Raw genomic sequence first — 22,613 nt, 5'->3', positions numbered from 1 at the left:
TATTGCTGGCTGATGTGCTAATAACTGCTTCGAGGCCGGCCAGGTGGTTGTAGGCCCGTATATGTATGCTGATGATGCACAATAAAGGTTTTCAAAAATAAAAAAAAAAATACTGATGTTATCAATCTCGGCTGCCACATTAGTGTTGTTACTGCCCTCATTAGTGGGATCCAGTGGTAGGTCCGATGGGAAGTCAGGTATATTACCTTTCCCTAGCGATTTCCTTCTATCGCTGTTAATTCTGGTGACAACTTTCAGCAAATAGTTGTCCGTTAGGGTAGTTTGAATAGACATGGTTGGGAGTACGTCAAAAGGTGCAAACAGTTATGAGGCAGCACACGTGGGATCGCAATCTTTGCTAGATGCTAGAGAAAACAGCTATCAGCCCAAAGGAAAATGGACTGGTACTCACAATTACAGCCAAGGGAGGTGGCCCGTCCCTGGTCGTCCCCGGACGGCCACAGACGGCCCGCCCTCTGCCCGGGCTCAACTGCGATGCAGGACACACTGCGGTGATTTTCGGCCGTTTCCCTCACGGCGGTGGGTAGGTGCACAGGAGTATTCAGCCGTTCCCCTCACGGCGCGGTCTCCCAAAGCTGTGCTTCTCAGTGCCTCGCCCCCCACAGAACGCTCGGCGCTCCGATGTTTAGTAGCGCCCCCGGGCGCCGGCTGTGATGTCACCGGTGCGCCGGTGATCCCCGGGGCACCTGGGAATGGTAGTCCTTAGCCGTTGCCCTCACGGCAATGCAGGACACGCTGCGGTGTTTTTCGGCTGTTTCCCTCACGGCGGTGAGTAGGTGCACAGGAGTATTCAGCCGTTCCCCTCACGCGCTGTCTCCCAAAGCTGTGCTTGTCCGTGCCTCGCCCCCCTTCAACTTGGGCTTACAGCTATATATCAAAGCAGAAAATAATCCCTGCCATTGCCTCCAGGAAGAATATTTCAAGAATGTTCCAAGCCACTACAGCGTCAAAAAAATAGGCAACAAGCAAGTGGGGACTCCAGCGTGAAGACTTCAGCACGATTTCCCTTTACTTTCGCTTCGCTCATGAGTCAAATTGGGCACACAAATGCTTATGGAATCATATTCTTGATCTTATGATACAAATTATCTCCCATAACTACCATCACTGGATCCAAGGAGCATGGATTGAGCATTATCGGATGCAATATTTAATCATTCCATCCTAGAATGCAGACACCTTTCCTTGACACATAGATTTTTTTTTTTCGCTGACTCGTCTTCGAAAGTCAAAAGTTTTAAAATAACCATAGAAATACCATCAAAAGTGACAACTATAACAACTGGCTCTTTATGACTTTGGATCTTTCTGGAGAACTAAGTATCTCATGTTCATCACCACTTGTTAAAATCGAAGTTAAAAGTAGGAAGCAAGGAAGGTAGGAATAAAGAGCGTCTTTAGTCTTCCTCAAAGGTTGGCAACGTTCTCTCACCAATGGTTGAATCTCTACATCAAATAATGTAAATATTCCAGCCACAACCATGTGAGAGGGTGGAGGGACATGGAAAAAAGTAGTTAAGGAAAGAGAAATATAAGGCAAACAATGAAATGTGCATTGACAAACTTTTGGGAAAAAAAACCCAATAAGCAGAAGCATATTACACTCAACTTGCAGGACTCAAATTGAGTGACCCAGACAAAACAAAGGATATCATCCGCAAATAAAATTACATTACTTTAACTTATCTACTTGCAACAGGGAAGCCACTACCACTAGCACATTATGTCAATAATTTTCGCGGTCTAATTTTTAATTCGAACTCCGGCGTTTTCACGTTCCTATGGTGATTCAGTTTACGCAAAAGCGATAGTTTCCATGAGCGCTCCAAAGTCCAGGCGGAAAGCGGTTTACACTTGTCTTACATGGCCCTGTGAAGTGACAGCTAAGCTTGTCGTCACCTCAGGAAGTAGGGCGGCAGATCCCGAACGTCACTGGATGCGACGGTTGACTAAGACTTGCTTCTGTGCTACTTTTGATTAGCGTTTACAAAAGAAATAAAAACAGGACCAAATGATCCCACACTTAAACAGGGTTACCTTTCGCGTTGGATATTTAAATGTAGCATTCTAAATAAACCCAAGATACCAATGTAATTGTAATCGCGTAGTTATTACCCATTTGCAGTGCAAACGTACTGAAATTTCGCGAGTGCTCATCGAATTCTATTTGCATAGGATGTAAAGTCCATGAACGCCAAGAAGTGACATTGTGTGTCGCTCGTGAACCCACTTCACATTTTATAAAATAGTTTTATATAATCTCAGTCTGGGTCATATTGCCATTTAAAAATGGCGATAGTTTTTTTAGTTTACCATCCCATGTCAATGTGGCGTCTGCGCTCGTTTGTGGCCATGTTGAAACAGGGTTATTTTCGTTACTATTTAGGAGAAGAGAAAGATTGTGGAGAAAATCGGAAGCCGTTTTCAATCTCTACGTGGCGCATGCGCTCTCAAGAGACGTCGGAATGGGGGAGGTTACAATTTTTATTTATGTGGGTCCCAAGATGGCGGCAGAGGCAAGTAGTACTTGAAAAAGAGGTGCTGGGGTTCGTCTCTAACTTTACTAACTGTTTACAGTCTGGAGGCTGCAAACGGAGATGGCTGAGCCGCGCCGGGTGCCCTTCGTCAGTCTTCCTGCCACCCAGGTGGTTATTTTGGACGATGAGGTGAAGGCAGAGGCCGGACAAGTGCTAGAAAAGCAGCGTGAGCCCTCCGTGACGTGTGCTGCGCCCTCGTCGGGACACGAGGTGGACGAAAGACGTCAGGGCCCGCTGCAGCAGCTCGAGGCACCCCAGCGCCAGGTCGACATAGGCTTGACAACACTATCAGCAAAGGAGGCACCGCAAGAGGCGTCGCAGCAGCAGCAGCGTGGACTAGAAGCACGTCAATGCCAAGTGCAGCATGAGCCCTGTGTGACGTTAACCCCGCAGCGAGAGACAGAATCACGTCACAGCGAACAACCACGGCCTAACCTTGACTCCGAGACACGTCACAATGATCAACGACAGCCACAGTCCGAGTCTGACACACGTCACAGTGAACCTCAAAGGCTACCACAGCGCGAGTCAGAGACGCGTCACAATGAGCAGCACTTGACACAGGTACGCGAACAGGAGGTACGTCATAAGGAGCAAGCACGGTTGCAGCAACACGATCTAGGAACACGTCCAGTCCAAGTGCAGCAGGGAACGACGTCCACTTCACGCTGCGTGGAGCAGCACCGACCGCCTGGAACTACGACGGAGCCTCAGTCCGTGCCCCTCGCCAAGAAACGGCGAACGGTGCGGCTGGAACTAGCCCTTCGGGACCCAACGGAGGAGAGCTGCGCCGAATACAGCTATCCCGAACTACTGGGGGCAGCCCGGCTTGGGGGCTCGGCCACACCACAGGTAAGGGATTGAACACGTCAAACTTATTATCTACAGGTTCAGGGTGGGTGTTGGAAGTAGTAGCAACTTGAAAGGGTTCAACGGGTATCCAGGAGGGCCCTTGGGTTTGGATGCAGTGCTCTCCGCTTTTGTTGGGGTGCTGAAAAAGTCCTTTCCAGTTCATGGGCTAGAGGCTGCTTAAGAGGGTTGTTGGCTAGGCAATGCCCCTCCTATAATTTACAGGCATGAGCCTCTGCTCTTACTGGGCGCATAGGTGAGTTAATGCTTTTTTTGTGTGATATTGACACAGAAGGGAATCGTGCTTGTGTGCTCTGAGCTGCGGTTTGTGGGCACTGTAAAGTGCAGTAACTCAGTGTGGATCCGTGGTATAGAGGGACCTATGTCCTCTCACAGGATTGAAAGATATTTCCAGAGGTGGCAGCCTGATTTATTACTAGAAGGGAGCGGAGTCCCTTTACTGATACCTGAGGTGAGAGGTCTACTGGCTTCGCTCTTGTCAAGTGATAAGTACAGCTGCACTCTACATTACTTTCCTGTGTTACCACGTGTAGCGTTTCTATGTGAGCATACCTACAGTGTATGTCAGAAATGTTCAAGGAGTTAGTGTGCTGTTTTAAACCAATAGGTACTGCATAATGTATTTTGATATTGTTGTGCAGGTACCGTATATAAAAAGGACAAGAGTCGCCTTCCAGATGGGCTAAGTGAACTGCAGATCCCTGATACAGACTTAGCTTTTTAGTATCTAATTAAAGCAGTGTGTGTAAGGATAGGTGACTGGGGTGTCTTTAAAGGACTGTGGTGTTTCCTCTCCTGACTTTTGTTTCACTAAAGGCGCTACAGACAAAAGCTAGCAGATTTGCCAAGTGTTAAGGTTGTTGTGCCTGTGTTTTGATTAGCCCTGAGAGAAGAAGCATCAGTCTTTGCGACAGTCACCCAGCATCAACAAAACATGTCTGAAAGAGCTGTATAAAGTGTTTGCGAGGTTTTCAATGTCTAAAGGAGGTTGCACCCAACAGGGTGTAGGAGGACCTCTTTGATCCAGAGCCTCTGACTACCAGTTTCCACAAGGGTGTGAGGGACTATTTACCCTAGACAGTATCCTGATGTTGAGTGTCTGATAAGATTAAATCCATCAATCAAGAATTTGTAGAGCGCACTACTTACCAGTGAGGGTCTCAAGGCGCTGGGGGGAAAAAAGGGAGGGGGGCACTACTGGTTTAACAGCCAGGTCTTGAGTAGCCTCCTGAAGGTCAGCAGGTCTTGGGTCTGTCGTAGGCTCAGTAGGAGGGTGTTCCAGGTCTTGGCGGCAAGATAGGAGAAAGATCTGCCGCCGGCAGTTGTTCTTCAGATGCGAGGGACGGTGCCGAGGGCGAGGTCGGCGGAACGGAGCTGGCGGTTGGGGATTATAGAAGAGGAGTCGTCTGTTGAGGTAGGCTGGGCCAGTCTTGTGAAGTGCTTTGTGTGCATGGATGAGGAGCTTGAAGGAAATCCTCTTGGCGGGGAGCCAGTGCAGGTTTCTCAGGTGGGGGGTGATGTGGCTGCGGCGTGGTACGTCGAGGATGAGGCATGCAGAGGCGTTTTGAATGCGTTGCAGTCGTTTGATGAGCTTGGCCGGGGCTCCAGCGTATAGGGCGTTTCCATAGTTGAGTGTGCTCCTGACGAGGGCATCAGTGACTGTCGGGATCCACCTGTAGATCTTGCGGAGCATGCAGAGGGTGTTGAAGCAGGAGGAGACTGCGTTGACTTACTTGATCATGGAGTGTTGAGTCGAGGATGACACCCAGGTTGCCTGCATGGTCGGTGTGCGTCGGGGCTGCTCCCATTGCCGTAGGCCACCAGAGTCGTCCCAGGCTGAAGGGTTGGAGCCGAGAATGAGGACCTCCGTCTTGTCCATGTTCAGCTTCAGTCTGCTAATCTTCATCCATTCGGTCCTGATGTCGGTGGCGGCGATGAGGGCAGTCTCGGTGCTGTGGTTGCTGCGGAACCCTGACTGGGATGCTGTTTTCTTTGAGGTATCGGGTTGGCTTTCTGTTGACGATCTTCTTGATGACCTTGACTGGGAACGCAAGTAGGGAGATGGACCGGAAGTTCTTGAGGTCTCTCGGGTCTGCCTTGGGTTTTTTGAGTAGGGCGTTGATCTCGGCGTGTTTCCAGTTCTCTGGGAGTGTCGCGGTCTCGAAGGAGAGATTGATGACGTTGCGCAGGTGGGGTGCGATGGAGCTGCTGGCTTTGTTGAAGATGTGGTGCGGGAGTGGATCTGACAGGGAGCCGGAGTGGATTGTGCTCATGGTCTTGATGGTGTCATCTATGTTCACGTTGGCCCAGGCTGGCAGGGGGTCGTGGTCGATGGTGTGCGTGGTGTCTGGAGTGTCGATGTCTGTTGGGGCTGTCTGGGGGTTGAAGCTGTCGTGGATGTCAGCGATCTTGCGGTGGAGGAAGGTGGCGAGAGAGTCGCACAGGGCTTGCGACGGCGGGATGTCGTTGGTGTTGGAGCTGGGGTTGGAGAGCTCCTTTACGATGTTGAAGAGCTCCTTGCTGTTGTGTGCATTGTTGTCTAGGCGGTCTTTGAAGGAGATCCTCTTGGCAGACCTGATGAGGTGATGGTGTTTGTGGATGGAGTCTTTGTGGGCTCTGAGACTGTCCGATGTATTTTCATTGTGCCGTTTCTTCTCTAGTTCCGGCATGTTGGCTTGGAGGCTAGGAGTTCTGGGGTGAACCAGCTTCCTCCCTTGCTGGTGTCTCTGTGTGTGGGTTTCTTCAGCGGGGAGAGGGTGTTGGCGCAGTCGTTGATCCAGCGTCTGAGGTTGCAGGCGGCGTCGTCTATGTTGGCGGTGGAAGTGGACTGCTGAGTGAGACACACTGGAGTTGTTACTGCAAGATTCTGCCAAGCTGAGCAGGATAGGATATCTGTTGGGGTCAGCTGTCCCAGAGTCATGGAGGGGCTCACTACTGGGCCCACTACACAACAAGCATTTGCAATGCAATAGGTCTCGCAGTTACAAGAGTTTAAGCTACTGGCATTGTAAATAACAATGCCTTTTATTTATGTTTTTTAAAAAGAAAACAAAAATAAGGCATTGTTGTTTGCAATGTTAATAGCTCAAACTCTCTTCAATGCGAGACCTATTGCATTGCAAATGCTTGTTAATACTACTTGTAGTTTTTCTAGTGTGTCCGTCCCTCTTTTGGTCCCTCAGACCAGGTGGGGGTCTCATCTAGGAATGTTCGGTGTCCTTCTGAATATTACTGACAGTAACCACAAAGTGTTTCACACATTTTCTAGAAAGGTTACATCTCCTTTTCTACTCAAGAAAGGACTGTCCCTAAATCAGCCCGCAAAATTGATTTTGTTCTCGCCTTGAATGATCCAGGCTGTCTCGAGAACCCTTTTGTAGGCAAACAGCTGTGCATCCGTGCGACATCTGCACCCAGATGGAGTGACTGGCATGCATAAGACTTTTCTTCAGTGCACATCAACAAACCGCGCAAAATAAAAAAAAAAAGTCACAACATTTCATGGGTTCATCTTCAGAACAACCTGTAAAACCTTTGGCTTTTAAGGATGCATTTGGAAAATATTGCTGTACACTTTCTGCTGGGGTGTTCGGACTTGCACTGTGCCCGGGAACTAGCTGCAAACCCTTTCTCGAGCTTGAACACCCAGTCCGGGGTCAGTTGTCCAGCCTGCTGATTCCCCATCACACAACAGGCACTCAAATAACAAGTTAAATTCTCAGCAGCAAGCGCCAGAGCTATCTGACCAGATGAAGTGGGGCCCCCGAAACAGCGAAAAAAATTAAATAAATAAACTAGCTTGGCGAGTAAAAGAGAATAATGTTCAGTCTACTTCCTCACCCTCCGGACGCTGCTCCACAGTCTACTCCCGCCTCCCGTTCAGCACAAGGCCCCATCTGCCCCCTCTCTTGCCTTGGTATGCTTCTCACAGACGCAGTAGGCTGCGCTGCATCACCTACCTTGTGTAGTTCTCCCGTGGGCGCCGAGCGTGTCCTACCTGGTCAGTGATGCCAAGAATACCCATTTCCTGGGGTGACTCAGCATGAGGTGCCCAGCACGGGGGGCAGCAAGCCCGGAGGAGGGAGGGACACAGGCCAGCTCCGAGGTCCGTGGGAATTGCGGGTGCTATGGGGGGGAGGAATGGGAGCACCCCCAACAGAAGGGGCCTGATGGAGACAGGGAGCAAGCAAGAGGTAAAGCGAAAGCGCGCCATGCACATTGTGCTAACGCTGCAAGCCGAATGCGTGCACATCTGCTGTCCAGGTGTGCACATCTTTTGTCCCCCTTCCGCCGAAAAATCACGCCAATGACAATAGATCTTGCCAAGGTGAGTAGCGCATGCGCTGCGTCGCTAGACGAGACCAAAAAAGGGCTCCCGGTCATCCCCCGAGAACTACGGGCTGATTGTGCACCTTGACACAGAAGGGAAGTGCTTTGATAGTATCCTAAACGTGGAGCTCTACCCTGGGCAGAGGGCGACCATCTAATTCCAACGCTACTGCTCTAACAGCCAGGTCTTGAGTTGTTTCCTGATGGAGAGATGGTCCTGGGTCAGCCAAAGGTCAGTGGGGAGGGAGTTCCATGTCTTGGCCGCCAGGTAGGAGAAGGATCTTCCTCCAATGGTGGGTTTCCGAGCTCGAGGGACGGATGCGAGGGAGAGGCTGGCGGATCGGAGCTGGCGGGTGGGTGTGTAGAAAGTGAGGCGGCTGTTGAGATACTTCGGGCCTGTGTCGTGGAGAGCCTGGTGTGCGTGGGTGAGGAGTCGGAACGTGATCCTCTTATTGACTGGGAGCCAGTGCAGGTCTCTCAGGGGGGTAGAGATGTGGCTGCGGCGAGGGATGTTCAGTATGAGTTGTGCTGAGGCATTCTGGATGCGCTGCAGTCTCTTCTGGAGCTTGGCTGTGGTTCCCGCTTAGAGGGTGTTCCCGTAGTCCAGGCGGCTGGTGACAAGGGCCTGGGTGACCGTCTTTCTGGTGTCGGTGGGGATCCATCGGTAGATCTTGCGAAGCATGTGCAGGGTGTTGAAGCAGGAAGACAAGACGGCGTTAACTTGCTTGGTCATAGTTAGGGAGGAGTCCAAGATGAAGCCCAAGGGGCGTGCGTGGTCTGTTGATTTGGGTGCACAACAGGCAGTTGCAAACTCTCTTGAATGAGCCCTTAGCAAATTACGGAACTCATTGGTGAATCCTGATTTAAGGCCACTGCTAATGGGCTGTAGATTACTTCCAACAATTATGCATGACACCATCACCTTTAGAGAAAGAAAGGCAAATTGCTAGACAGGGCCCAAGCCATCTGCTAATGAAGAGATTGTTCCCTTCCCAATTGCACGGCACATGCCCAAATTTGACAGGAGTTTTACATGGTCTCACAGCACTGGGCACTCCAAGCCAAATTTTTAATATATTGCTCGAAAGTCAAACAAACAAAAGAAAACTCGCTAAAAAGCATTATTTGCAAAACAATAAAAAGTCCCCAGACTAACTGGCACAAGTATTTCAACTATGCATTGGACACATTAGAGGTTCAAGAGATCTTGTCTAGTGGTCTCCCAGTGCCAATAGTCTCCAGACTGATAAGCAAGCAAAATCAATCTCAAGGTAGCAGGACGCTCTGACCATTAAGAAATTGGCCCATGGGAGCTGGGCATATCTACACCGTACCAACCAGGGGTCCTGCTGATTTATTACATTTTATGCATTTGATACACAACATGCAACAGATATTCCATACTGTTATTTCCAGTACTAGGGAAATACAATAACAAATAAATATCTCCCCCCCCCCCCCCCCCCCTCATTTGAGACCAGTCTTCGTTATGCAAGACATGCTATGACGCTTTACATCCTTTAAGCGTTGGAGGAGCTTGTTCAATTGTCAGTTCCATGTTGGCACAGGGATAGTCCCAGAGGGACAGCACATGTAGCACATCTCCAGAGCAGTAAGTTCCATAATCTTTGTTACATTATTGACAACAATTTCACCCCACAGTATTCTCGGTCCCTCTGGAAACCAATCCGCTAGATGTTGCTGGTATAGGCTCCAAATACCCTTAGGTCGACACTGCGGGTGGAGGAGTACATTATATACATCAGATTGTGTGCTGCAGTATAGCATGTCCGAGTTCCGGTCTTTAATAAGCAGGATTGGCCCTTCTGCCCAAAACATTGCAATTCTATGTTTAGCCAATAGCTACCAGTTTCCTGCAGTTGGGCTGAATCTCCCAAAAACGCAGCCAGTGGGTTAGGGTGAGGCTATGCCCAACTATCTTGCTAAGAGTCACAAACACTTTCTCCCTGAAAAGCAAGATCCTGAGACAGGACCACGCTATGTGATTAAAACCCAGCTTATGGCTCAGTACACCTGTCGTACTTAGCTGTGTATCTCAACCCATACCACGCCAGCCTACTGGGTGTGTAGTAGACTCTAGTGATGTATTTAAAATGGATCAGACTGTGCCTGCCATTCAGGGACACCCTTTTCGTGGCCTCACAGCAGTACATCCAGCATTTATCATCCTTTACCATGTCCCGGTCTCTTAAGTTATCCATCTTTCTATGCATTTCCGCCTAGTCTTAAAGCAGGATTTGGTGAGACGGCAATGGGGGAAATTCTGCAAAAAATGTATTGGTATGGCTGGAGAATCTTTGATCAGCATGACGGACCTTGCCAATTCTGTGCCATGCAGAAGGAATCATTAATCCATATCCTTTGCAACTGTGAAAAGCTGCCCCACCTTAGAATATTCTGGCTGCCCTCAATATGGCGTGCCTTTAACATGAGAACTTGTTGTGCAGCTGTTGAAGAATGCCTGATAAGCTAGTCCTCACAGCTGGCAGCACGATTCCTGAAGATCCTGAGTGCTGTCTGGGCATTACCAACATGTGCACCAGATACTAGGTCCCTATAGACTTAGACTTCACAGTCTTTTAATGGTTAACTTTGCTAGTGAGCCCAACATTTGTTCCTTTTTTTTTTTTTTGCTTCACAGAGGGACTGCCTGTGATAAAACATGCCTCTTAAGATCTCAAGTAACTATTTAGTAATTGCTTTTTGAACCGGGCTCTGTTAAGATGTACTTCGTATGGATAAGCACTTTCTTGCCTAGACCTCCTGTCAAGTTTTGACCTCAAGAAACAATTTACTAATTGTACTTTAACCCAGGCTCTGTCAAGTAATACTGTGTATGGATAAGACCCTTCTTGACTACTAGCCTGTCAGCATTTGGGGATCGGTTAGAGGCACTGTCCACAACTTCTGATGGATACATCTGCCAGTGGATTCTTCACCTTGTGAATATCTCCTGCGCCAGCAACATTCGGAAATTTTTTGTAGCTCTCCACGCCGACGAGGACGATGTCGTAGAACCATGTCTCCGCTCGCGACCCCGCTGACGTCACTGGAGCCATAAAGGAGCCTCAGAAGAGCAACCAACAATAACAGTGGGATACAATCCTGCATCCAGTACATAGGAACAAAAAAACATAACAAACAGTTAAACAGCAGGAATCTTCAGGCAAAAAGGTGGAGGAAGCTATAGGTCAATGTTAATACAAAAGGGGCTTTCCATAATAGTAATCACACTTAGATAACACAATCGTTTGCTGTGTGACACTATTCCATAGGTCGAAGACGTTTTGATCCCTTTAGGTGAATGGTGGGATCATCAGGACTGTACAAATTACATGCCTGAATTTAAAAGGGCTACCTGTGAAGTAAAGAGGGGAAAAAAGGCAGAGAGGAAATAAATGAGATAAGATTCTTGCTTGTTTAAAACCTCATAATGTGCGAGCGATCATGCACTGAAACTGCTTGTGAAGGCCGGTGTAATTTAATCTAATTCACGCTGCCATGCATGAACTTCAAGTGAAGGTTTAGATCAAGAGTGACACTAACATGCTGATGATCCTCGAATAAGGAAACGATTGCCGTGTGAAGAAGTGCACTGGAACTAAGACTGTCTGTGGTGGACACGAATAATCAAAAGGTTGTGCCAAAGGGGGATGAGCGGTATCGTGCAACAGCAAGAGGAGCTGTCCCCTGTGATTGAAACCCGTGTCTCGCTGAAATTATGAAAGAGACACTGACCTTAGTGGGATGGAATCGGCTGTTAAATCGGTGAAACAGGTGAAAGGATTCGAGGTAGAAGTATCCCTAATATTAACGTGCCGTGGTGTGAGGAGCTGTCTCCTGTAATTGACACTAGTTCCACGTTAAAGCCGTGCAAGAGACACTGACCTAATAAAGGTAATGCACGGTCCAGTGGCGTTGGATTCGGCAGTTGGAATGATGCAGCAAGGTCTGGTCCTAGGTGAAGGACTCAAAGTGTAAGTGCCCGTATTGAAGTCACGTTACAAACGGGGAGTGCAGGGGAATTTTAGAAAGAATAGTTACCTGGGCTCTGCTTGAGCCACTGGGCGAGGTATTTAAATTATGTCAGATGTCGCAAAAACTAAGATTCCTGGATGGGGGTATTCCCCTAGCTGTGGGAGCCTGCTGCGGGATAGTTAAGGGACAGATTAAGCCATAAGGGACAGATTAAGCCATTAGGAGGTGACGGGTTCTCTGCATAAGGCCTGAGGTGGCGTGCGCTTCTGCCTGCGAGCGGCGTCAATGGCCGCGTTCGGGTGTCTGGAGTGCGCAATGGCGGTGATTTCCGGTTTGGGTGGAGTAACCAGGTGCTCATTATATCCTGCTTTTGCGGTGTGCAAATATGGCGGCCATGTTGAGTGTGTGTTTGTTACCTCGTGATGGGTCAGGAACGGCAGTGCTGCGGTGAATGGAAAAAGTAATATAGAGTTACAGATAAGAGAACTAAAGGCAATAGAGTAGTACTTAAAGTTTGTCAGGATATTGAAAAATTGTCACCATGAAGCATAATAACGCATTGTGAATGCATTCTAAACAGTGTAGATTAGTTAAACATATTCATTTGAATAATGAAACGTTTCTGGATCAATGCAACAACCACTGTGGGCTGGATAAACAGGCTATAGAATGAAGGCGGTATCAAAACGCTTGTACATAACCATTTAAATTGAACTTAATTATGAATGTACAGTGCAAGTGAGAACACCTGCGGAGAAACTGAGTGACGGAATTGCAATGGTGTATGAAAAATAAATAAATTACACTTTTTTTTTTTTAACGAACAAAACCACAGTCAAAAATAAATAAATTGTGGCTTTAGATAGGCAGCATTACAATCATGCCTCAAAGTTATTAGAGCCCATGCGATAAGAAACGTACACGGGTATCTGGAAGAAAGTATAACTGAATCAACCCCTACACCGGGTCACATGGTGGAGTAGTTGGAATAAGTTCTGTGGGTATTTAATCCAGTCTCAGATTAGTGAGGTCCAATCTTCGGTTCTATTCAGTCTATTTCTGATTATCATTCTCAATTCCTCCTTATTTAGAAGTAGGGACATGTCTCCACCTCTTTGAGGGAGTTTGAGCACGCTTAGGACTGTCTATTTTATGTCACCTTCACTGTGTCCAGCCTGGGTAAAATGCTCTACTAGTTGTGCATTTGGGGTTTTGCATCTCACTCTGCTCCGATGCTGACCAATCCTGGTTTTGATTTTCTGCGTGGTTTGGCCAATGTATACCTTCAGGCAAGGACCCTGGATCAAGTAGATAACGTTACATGTGTTACAATTGGGAAAACTACGACACTTTACACAGATGTTATTGAAGGTGAAGGATTTGCCACACACATTACATGTTCAGCATCTAGAATGTCCGACTAGCGGTGCCAGTCCCCAGTAAGCATTAAGCGTAGAGGTTACTGTGGGGTTGGGTAGTGCTGCTCTAACCAAATGGTCCTTTAAGTTCTGACTTTTTCGGAACGCGAACATAGGGCGTTCAATACTTAGAGTACCTGCATTCAGTAATGGCCAATGTCTAAGTATGGATTTGCGGACAGGGTTAGACACTGGGGAAAATGTCGTGACACAAGCAATTCTGTTGGTCTGATCTTTTGTCTTAGGGCTTAAGAGAACTTCATGAGGCAGTACCAAGCTCTCTTCTGTGCGTTGCGCACTAATCTCCTTGGGTAGCCCCGGTCTCTCAATTTGGTCGACAGTGTACTGGCCTCTAAAGTAGTCCTCTTTTGCATAACAATTGCGCCTAATTCTCAGGAATTGGGAGTTAGGCAGAGAATCCCTAAGTGATCTGGGGTGGTTACTGCGATAACTAAGCATTGTGTTGCGTTCGGTGCTTTTATGGTACAATTTTATTAGTAGGGTACCATCGGAGTGATAAATTGTGAGATCTAAAAATGCAATTGCGGATTTGTCTGTGTTGTTGGTAAATGTTAGGCCTGCGCAGTTGTTGTTTAGCCAGTGTTGGAACTGGTTAAGGGTGTTTATGTTGTTCTGCCATATTAGGAAAATATCGTCAATGTACCTGCGCCACGTTGTCAGTCTGTGACAAATGGGTTAGATGGTGCAAGAAGGGTTGTCATTTCTAGGTGATCCATAAAGAGTATTGCCAGGTTGGGGGCAAATACAGCCCCCATTGATGTACCCTTAACTTGCTGATAGAATTGATGTTTGAAGGCAAAAAATTTCCTCGTTAAGCATAGTTCAAGAAGCTGGAGAATGAAAAGGGTAGGTACCGCTTGTGGGCGAGGTCTTGAATCGAGCACCTGCTGAATCACTAACATGGCTGACCTTTGAGGGATATTCGTGTACAAGGATTCTTCATCCATTGTACATAATTAGTCTGTTTCTTGGTTGAATGAGTGGTGCTCAACTAAATCATCACCATGCTAGCTCTCACATAGCATGCTGTGCTGGGTACAAATTATTTAATAAAGAAGTCTAAGTACTGTCCCAAAGGTTCCAAAATCGACCCGCAACCAGAAACTATGGGTCTGCCTGGAGGACTGGTGAGATTTTTATGGACCTTTGGGAGCGTGTAAATCATGGGTCTTCTAAGTGATTTCACATTGAGGAATGCAAATTTCTTTTGGTTAATAAATACATCTTGTAATGCGTCGGTCGAGATCTGTGTAATAAGACCCTGAAGTTCTTTTGTTGGCAACCTACAATAGTGGTCTGTATTAGACAATTGTCGCAAGATCTCAGTACTGTACTCATCCCTATCTTGAAGAACGATTCCCCCACCCTTGCCAGCACTTTTTATAATGAGGGATGCATTAGATTTGAGTGTTTGGATGGCTTTTTTCTCCTCAAGACTCAGATTGTATGGGATAAACTGTCTTTTTTCTTTGAGTGAGGTGAAGTCTTTCAGTACCATTTTCTCAAAAACGAGAACTTCGGGCGGAACCATACCAGACATAGGGTAAAATGTGGATGGAAAGGTGTTATGGCTGTTTTAGTGGGAGTGGGATTCAACTGGAAGTAGGCTTGTAAGCGTATGCGACAAAAGAATCTCAGTAACTCGGTGTGTAAGTCCTGAAAGTTGGGAGGGATAGTAGGCACCAAGGAGAGGCCTTTACTAAGGAGCGATATCTCCACTTCCGGTAGTACGAGTTTGGACAAGTTAAAAATAGTTATTATTTTGGAGTGTGTGATCTCCGTGTTATTAGAATACCTCAACACTGGTAAAATGTCTGTCGCGTTTGGCGTTCGCCTGGTTGGTTGTAACAGCGCTGGGGTCGTTTCCCCCTGCCCCGCTTGGGGGTGTCGTGTTGGCCTCTTCCTAAACAAGCATTGGAAATGCATAGGTCTCGCAATAGAAAAGTTTGAGCTTTTGGTGTGGAAAATGTAAGTATTTTTTAATTTTTGTTTGTTTTTCAAAATATAAAAGTATTTTGTTATTAGAAATGGCAATAGTTATAAAATTAGCAAATGTTACATCTATAGCATTAGTAAGTAAGCGTTGCCTAATCTGTTCCTAAAGTCAATGTCCCTCGCATAGAATTGAGCCAAACGAGTTTGTCTACATCGCAAGTACACTGTTGAGCCGCCTTATCGTGTTGAAGGCACAAGAGAACAAATGTTTGGAGTCTAATTTACTAAGCGAGAGGGGCAGTTCCCAGTTCAGAATCTCAAATCATGCCGGCTACAATGCTGCAATTTTACATCAAAGCTCATACGCGAGCTGGCTATTTTCAGAAAGGGAATTCCAGGGAAGCATTGTGTATTGGAAACTTGCTGCAAGCCCCCATACAAATGACGGAATGCTACAATGCTTAAAAGCTCATACGCGAGCAGATTGTTCAAACAACCCATGGAAGCATTTGTCTTTTCTAACTCGCTGAAATGTGCACACTCCTAGCTCTGACTGAAGAAAAGTAAAAAAGAAAATCCTCGTTTGTTTATTTGACCGATCCAAATAAGTGTCCGTGAAAATGTCACTGTTGTAATGTAATTATCTATTTACCATAGGTGTGCTCCCACCTGTAGTCCTGAAAAGCGGTTAATGCAGCGTTGAACATTAACGCCCAAAATGAATACTCTCACGACATCTCAGTGAAAATACAGCGGGTTCGAGGTAAACGCAGTAGAATCGCTGTTTCCCGAGTAAAAAAACAGTAGACACATCCTCCAGTGTATATGTTAAAAAAGGCAGTTATTGTGTTAGAGTGAGGACTAGGTGGCCGCTCCTTGCGTACGAACTAACTACAAGTCGACACGGGAAGGAAACTCGTGCCGCTGGTTGCAGGTGCACTTGTAAGACAACGTGTTTGGTTGCTCATTGAAAAATTACATTTTAAAACACAAAAACGAATTCTTTCGGCACAAGTTTACCACCAATGACCAAAAAAAACGTGGAGAAGATTTAGCACAGCGTGAACCACATCATGTACCTGTAATGCCTTGAAAGACTTCCAACTGCTCTTGAACCAGTGTGTGGATTATAGGATGCATTTGCACAAGATCACACGTGTGAGCTATGAGGTGCGGTGTTGTGCAAGTCAAGCCCGCTACAGCACCCCGTTTTTCAGCGTTGGCAAGTTGACAGTGCACCTGCATTTAGTGCAAAATACTGGAATGAATGAAAACCCGTCTAAAGCGCATAGCTAGTACACGAGTGTCCATTCCCAGAACACTAGAAGCGTGCGAGCACAACTTAAGTTCCATGCTACCTTATGCAACCAAAGAAAAGGGTAACACTTGCCCACCATGTGGGTACTAACATGCAGCAAGGACTGGGCTGCAGCTGGAGTTGCTAACCACTCGGCGCCGGTGCCGCTGCACTAGTGATAGCAACAACACTCGCTGTTGGGCTTCAAAGGGAAGGATTGTGATTCGGGTACGAGAAACGAGCAGTAACTTCAAACATAGATGCTGGCCAAGAACACTGGGAATTGGTCCTTTCATACGCAAACTGAGAATTTGGCCTTTTTAGCGCACTTGCAGTCTTATTAAGAAGCAATAATTGAGCTGGTGCCCCATCCTGTGATTGTGAGTAAAAAGGGGACCGGGACATAAAACAGGTGTGATCTTTTAAAGCCAAAGCAGGTGTCTTAAGGGCCTCTTCTACGTCAGCGAGATGATTGATTTTACATGCAGGCACAAGTGCGTGGGATGTTAGGACACAGTGACAGAGCAGAGGAAACTGCGGTATGTTCACCTTATATCGTTTTTTGTATTCCAGTTCCTATAAATGGTATACTTTAAAAAGGGGATGGGGTAAAAGATCGTGAGAAAAAGGTAAACAGTCAGATGCTGAAAGATAGGAGGACCAGAAGAAAATGAGAAAGGGAGACAATAATAATAGAAGAAAAGGTATATCAGCGGATGGATAATAGAAACAGAGGATAATAAAAAAATATACATATTAAAAGGATAATGAGAGAGTAACATGGCTAACAGAAAACTCGTTGAAAATCACTTAAAGAATAAGGAGAACAGAAAGGGAAAGACTGTAAGAAATGTGTTGAAAACAAATAGTTTAAGTAGGGTATAAGATACCACGGACATGTCAAAGACATACCAGCAAGAGCGGGGAGGGTGGGAGGAGTCCATGAAGAAGTAAAAAAAAAAACGAGACACGGCATACCGGCCGTGAAAGTGAAAGTATGGACGGCCGGCCGTGAATAATTAGGGGAGGAGAAATCCTTCGAAGAGCTGCTGGCGGCACCAAGCTGGGGAACAGATGGCTGGCGATTTGGAGAGGGTGTGTTAAAGGAAAGTGTGTAGCTCCGACTCTGCACGACCTCATTCGACCCCAACGCACCTATTACAATGACTATGAACTAGCACCGCCGGTGAGCGTCGGGGCGCTGCAAAAATCATCTGAAACATGCTGACGAAAAAGATATACTAAACGCAGGGTTTTAACAGTTATCCTTTTAATCCAAAGTGGTCAAATGAGGGACCATAGACCTTTCATTCGATGGGTTGTTACTACACTAGAAGCCGGAAAGGTGGGCGGGCGTTGTAGTGCCATTATTGTACCCGCAATTTACAGTCCCGATCTGCCAAATTTAGAGCGGTCTGTAAAGTGCCAAAATCCGTTCAACAGCTGTCCAAAGTCCCACTCAAAGAGAAGCCTGTTTAAAACAGTAAAAGTACTTCCGCTACTTAATTAGAATTTTGTAACCATAATAAGGTAGGAGAAAAAAAATATTTTCAAAAGATACCCTTTCAAACAAAATACGTGACACTGCCTCGTGTTCGCTGCTGGCACAAACGTCCTCCTCCCAGCCCTCATGTTCCGGCCCCACTATTGTACTCTCCCAGCCTGGGGCTCTGTTTCCATGGAATTTGTTTGTGGGGGGGAGGGTCTAGGAATTAGGAATGCTCAGCTTGTTGGGTTTAAAGACCCTTGGCGGTGGGGATGAGCATGCATCCTTCAAATAACAAGCAGTGGGGAAGGAAGAGGCCGACGATAAAAGGAGCAAATGGCAGCTGAGCGCGAGTGCTGCTCGAGTGTTGTTAAAAGGTGCGTTCTTCACAGAGTGCCTTTGTGCACTTACTCCTCGCGCTAAAGACATGCACCCAGGCAGACTTCGGCACTACGGTGGGTCGCACGCATACATCCGTGTGCATTTGTAGTGGATTAATTAAATAACAGAACGAAAGATAAGCACCTGAAATGTAAGCATCAATAACATGATTACTTTAACACACTCCAATCGGGCCAGCAGACCAAGAATAAGACACTGATACATGCGAAGACAAAACGTGGCATGCCGCGTTAATATGCAGAAACCAACAAAAGTGGGCAGCCTCCATATTCTTGCTTAAGTAAAGCATGTGAAATGTAAGTGGGAACAACATGGTTACCTTAACACTTTCTGACCGGGCCAGTAGTGCAAGAATCCGATGCTAATACATGTAAACCTAAAACGCGGCGTGCCGCGCTGATATGCCGAACCAAACAAAAGTGGGCCACTGCCATATTCTTGCAAGGACGGGGTGGAGGTGGAGCAATAATGAGGCCATCATAGTAGTGTGTCTGTAGCCCTCTGGGTCCGCGTGGACTGCTTAAGGTAAAGCATGTGAAATGTAAGTGGGAACAACATGGTTACCTTAACACTTTCCGACCGGGCCAGCAGTGCAAGAATCCGATGCCGATACATGTAAACATAAAATGCGGTGTGCCACACTAATATGCAGAACCTAACAAAAGTGTGCAGCTCCCATATTCATGCATGGACAGGGTATATGCCGAACCTAATAAAAGTGGGCCACTGCCATATTCTTGCAAGGACGGGGTGTAGGTGGGGCAATAATGAAGCCAGCATTGTAGTGTGTCTGTAGCCCTCTGGGTCCGCGTGGACTGCTTAAGGTAAAGCATGTGAAATGTAAGCAGGAACAACATGGTTACCATAACACTTTCCGACCGGGCCAGCAGTGCAAGAATCCGATGCCGATACATATAAACATAAAATGCGGTGTGCCGCGCTGATATGCAGAACCAAAAAAAAGTGTGCAGCTGCCATATTCATGCAAGGACAGGGTAAGGGATTGGGCGATAATGAGCTAAGAATTGTAGCATGTCTGAAGCCCTCAGGTGCCGCACGGACTGCTGTGTCTGTGTTAACAAGAGAAACAAGAGGAAGAGGACGAGAGAGTAAAAAAGTAGGGGAAAAAAGTAAAAAAATAAAAAAACAGGAGACACGGCCTGGCGGCCGTGAAACTGAAAGGGGAGGAGAAATGGCTGAGTCAGAGCGCACGCTTTGATGCAGCAGGTGGCGAAGCGGAGCGGGAAGAGCTGCTGGCGGCACCAAGCTGGGGAACAGTTGGCTGGCGATTTGATGCTGTGCACGCGCATTTTATCTCATTGCGCTTGCGCATTGACCTAAAAGCGCACATGCACTGCATCAAATCGCCACCTTGGTTAAACTCTGGATAAGCCCCTATATCTCTCGCCAGCTCGAATGCACAAGCGCATCGGCAGGAGAGACCTAAAAATTACCTCTTGGACCTGGGTTTCGGTTGGAGGTGTTTAGATTATCTGAACAGTCTGCTGAGTTGTCAGAAAACCCTACCAAATTCTGGCGTCTATTAAACCTACCCCAAGGCATGGTGTTTTGGGGTTAGCGTATGATCTATTGCTATAGAAGTCCTTTTGTAGGTATGGGTAAGTGTTTTCAATATTGTAGGATTTAATATCCTTCTTGAACTTCTTTTAAAACATTTTTTTTTAAATTCTGTTTAATTCTCTGGAAGTCTTCAACGGTTTTTCGAATTTGGTCAATCAATTTTTTACTTTGTTACAACGTTGGATTCTTCTTGGAGTTGTTTGTCTATATCAAGAATTTCTTCAGCAAGACTTTTTAGAGTTCCAGTGGCAATATCAATTCCCAATACTAACCAATGTCTTGAACAGGTTGTCCCGATATAGCTGAAGTTATTAATATACTTTGGACTATCTGTGAATCTCCCTGGGATGTTTCTAACTTGCAGACATACAGGTATTGTGTCGGCTTTGAGATATTCCTTAAGCATAAGGGTCATAAGCTGCAGACAAACCTGTTTCTTTCTGAGTTTCTCTAATTGTTCAGGAAGTGTGGAGTTGGTGTGACTGGGAGTATCAGTTGAATCTGAAAAAAGAGATGGGCCTTCACATATTTTCTTTTAATGTATTCGTCCGAATACAGTGGGGCATGGTCTGACACAATGGTTTAGACACAAGCTGGAAAGACAAAGGGTAGGAAAGTGCCGGAGTTCCCACTCGAGAAAGAGGGGAATAGGAACTAAATCCCTTGCAATCAAGCAATTGCGCTAATATGAGTACTGCGGGTACAAGGGAACCCTAAAGGTAGTTGAGGACCTTGGGTAACAATCTTTGAGTAAAAACATAGGTCCTTAAAGAATCAGTTATAGCCTTTCTAAATATAGTCTGTAATAAGTACTATATTATCAGGTGTCCAGCCGGACACAATTTTTAATCAAAATATTTTCAGTATTTATAAGAGCAACCAACAATAACAGTGGGATACAATCCTATGTACTGGAACAAAAAACATAACAAACAGTTAAACAGAAGGACTTTTCAGGCAAAAAGGAGGAAGCTATAGGTCAATGTTAATACAAAAAGGGCTTTCCATAATAGTAATCACACTTAGATAACACAATTGTTTGCTGTGTGACACTATTTCATAGGTCGACGTTTCAATCCCTTTAGGTGAATTGTGGGATCATCATCAGGATTGTACAAATTACATGCCCGAATTTCAGTGCTGCCTGTGAAGTAAAGAGGGAAAAAAGGCAGAGAGGAAAGAAATGAGATAAGAATCTTGCTTGTTTAAAACCTCATAATTAGCGAGCGACCATGCACTGAAACGGCTGGGTAGTGAAGTTGACATAAAATGGACAGTCCTAAGCGTGCTCAAATTCCCTCAAAGAGGTGGAGATATGTCCCTACTTCTAAATAAGGAGGAATTGAGAATGAAAATCAGAATGGACAGTATCAGAAATGGACTGAATAAAACAGAAGATTGGATCTCACTAATCTGAGACTGGATTAAATACCCACGGAACTTATTCCAACTACTCCACCATGTAACCCAGTGTAGGGGTTGATTCAGTTACACGTTCTTCCACATACCCATGTATGTTTCTTATCCCATGGGCTCTAATAACTTTGATTCAGAAAAGGGGTGGTGATGACCATAAGCGTGGAAGGGTATACTCAGATGTGAGTCCCTTGCTCATTGCACCATCAGGATTCAAGCAAGCCGGGCCGAAGACGGCTGAAATGCCAGAAACCGGTCCCCGGAAGCTTGTTTCCTTCCCAGTATAAGAATTGGCTTGGTAGTCTGTTCTGCCCTGTTCCCATGATGCACTGGGCCAGGGACAGACTAATTTGCATGTAGCCAGGTTCTGAGCTGGGATGGTGCAGTGAGCTAAAAAACGGTGATGGATCAGGCCCTGATCTTTGGACTGGGTAAGAGTGGTCTGCTTAATTCAGACACTCTGTTCATCACCACCCCCTTTTCTAATAACTTTGAGGCATGATTGTAATACGGCCTATCTAAAGCCACAATTTATTAATTTTTGACTGTCGTTTTGCTCGTTATAAAAAGAGTAATTGATTTCTTTTTCGTACACCATTGCAATTCCGTCACCGTTTCTCCGCAGGTGTTCTCACTTGCACTGTACATTCATAATTAAGTTCAATTTAAATGGTTATGTTCAAGCGTTTTTATACCGCCTTGATTCTATAGCTTAATTCATGAAGCTAGCCTGTTTATCCAGCCCAAGTGGTTGCATTGATTCAGTAACGTTTCATTATTCAAATGAATATGTTTAACTAATCTACACTGTTTAGAATGTATTCACGATGCGTTATTATGCTTCATGGTGACTATAAATTTGTCAATTTCCTGACGTACTACTCTATTGCCTTTAGTTCTCTTTTATCTGTAACTCTATATTACTTTTTCCATTCACCGCGGCACTGATGTTCCTGCCCCATCACGAGGTAACTAAAACCCACACTTAACATGGCCGCCACATTTGCACACCGCAAAAACAGGATATAATGAGCACCTGGTTACTCCATCCAAACCGGAAATCACTGCCATCACGCACTCCAGACACCCGCTCGCAGAGGTAAGCGCACACCGCCTCAGGCCTTATGCAGAGAACCCGCCACCTCCTAGTGGCTTAATTTGTCCCTTAACTATCCCCCGACAAGCTCCCACCATGAGGGCGATACCGCCATCCCGGAATCTTAGTTTCGCGACATCGGAAATTTCTAAATAACTCTCTCCGAGTTTCGCGACATCGGACGTTATTTATTTATTTATTTTAA

At 46.2% G+C, this 22,613-nt stretch overlaps 1 protein-coding gene across 4 annotated transcripts in view; it reads left to right on the top strand.

Moving 5' to 3' along the window:
- The first annotated feature begins 2,483 nt into the window (after nucleotides 1-2,483).
- UBN2 (ubinuclein 2) overlaps nucleotides 2,484-22,613 on the top strand; it is a 624,092-nt gene continuing 603,962 nt past the window's right edge. For 2 of the 4 annotated variants that reach the window (XM_086958832.1, XM_086958824.1), the window contains exon 1: nucleotides 2,484-3,410. In XM_086958832.1, the coding sequence (XP_086814958.1) occupies nucleotides 2,619-3,410 (792 nt within the window). In that variant the 5' untranslated portion in view covers nucleotides 2,484-2,618. The remainder of the gene's footprint in view (nucleotides 3,411-22,613) is intronic. The other 2 variants (XM_086958830.1, XM_086958835.1) reach the window with 2 other exon arrangements.

Source organism: Lissotriton vulgaris, chromosome 1_1, assembly GCF_964263255.1.
Source record: "Lissotriton vulgaris chromosome 1_1, aLisVul1.2, whole genome shotgun sequence".
In the NCBI taxonomy this organism is placed as follows: domain Eukaryota; kingdom Metazoa; phylum Chordata; class Amphibia; order Caudata; family Salamandridae; genus Lissotriton; species Lissotriton vulgaris.
The sequence above is the reverse complement of the archived record's forward strand: the minus strand, read 5'-3'. Positions and strand labels throughout refer to the sequence as shown.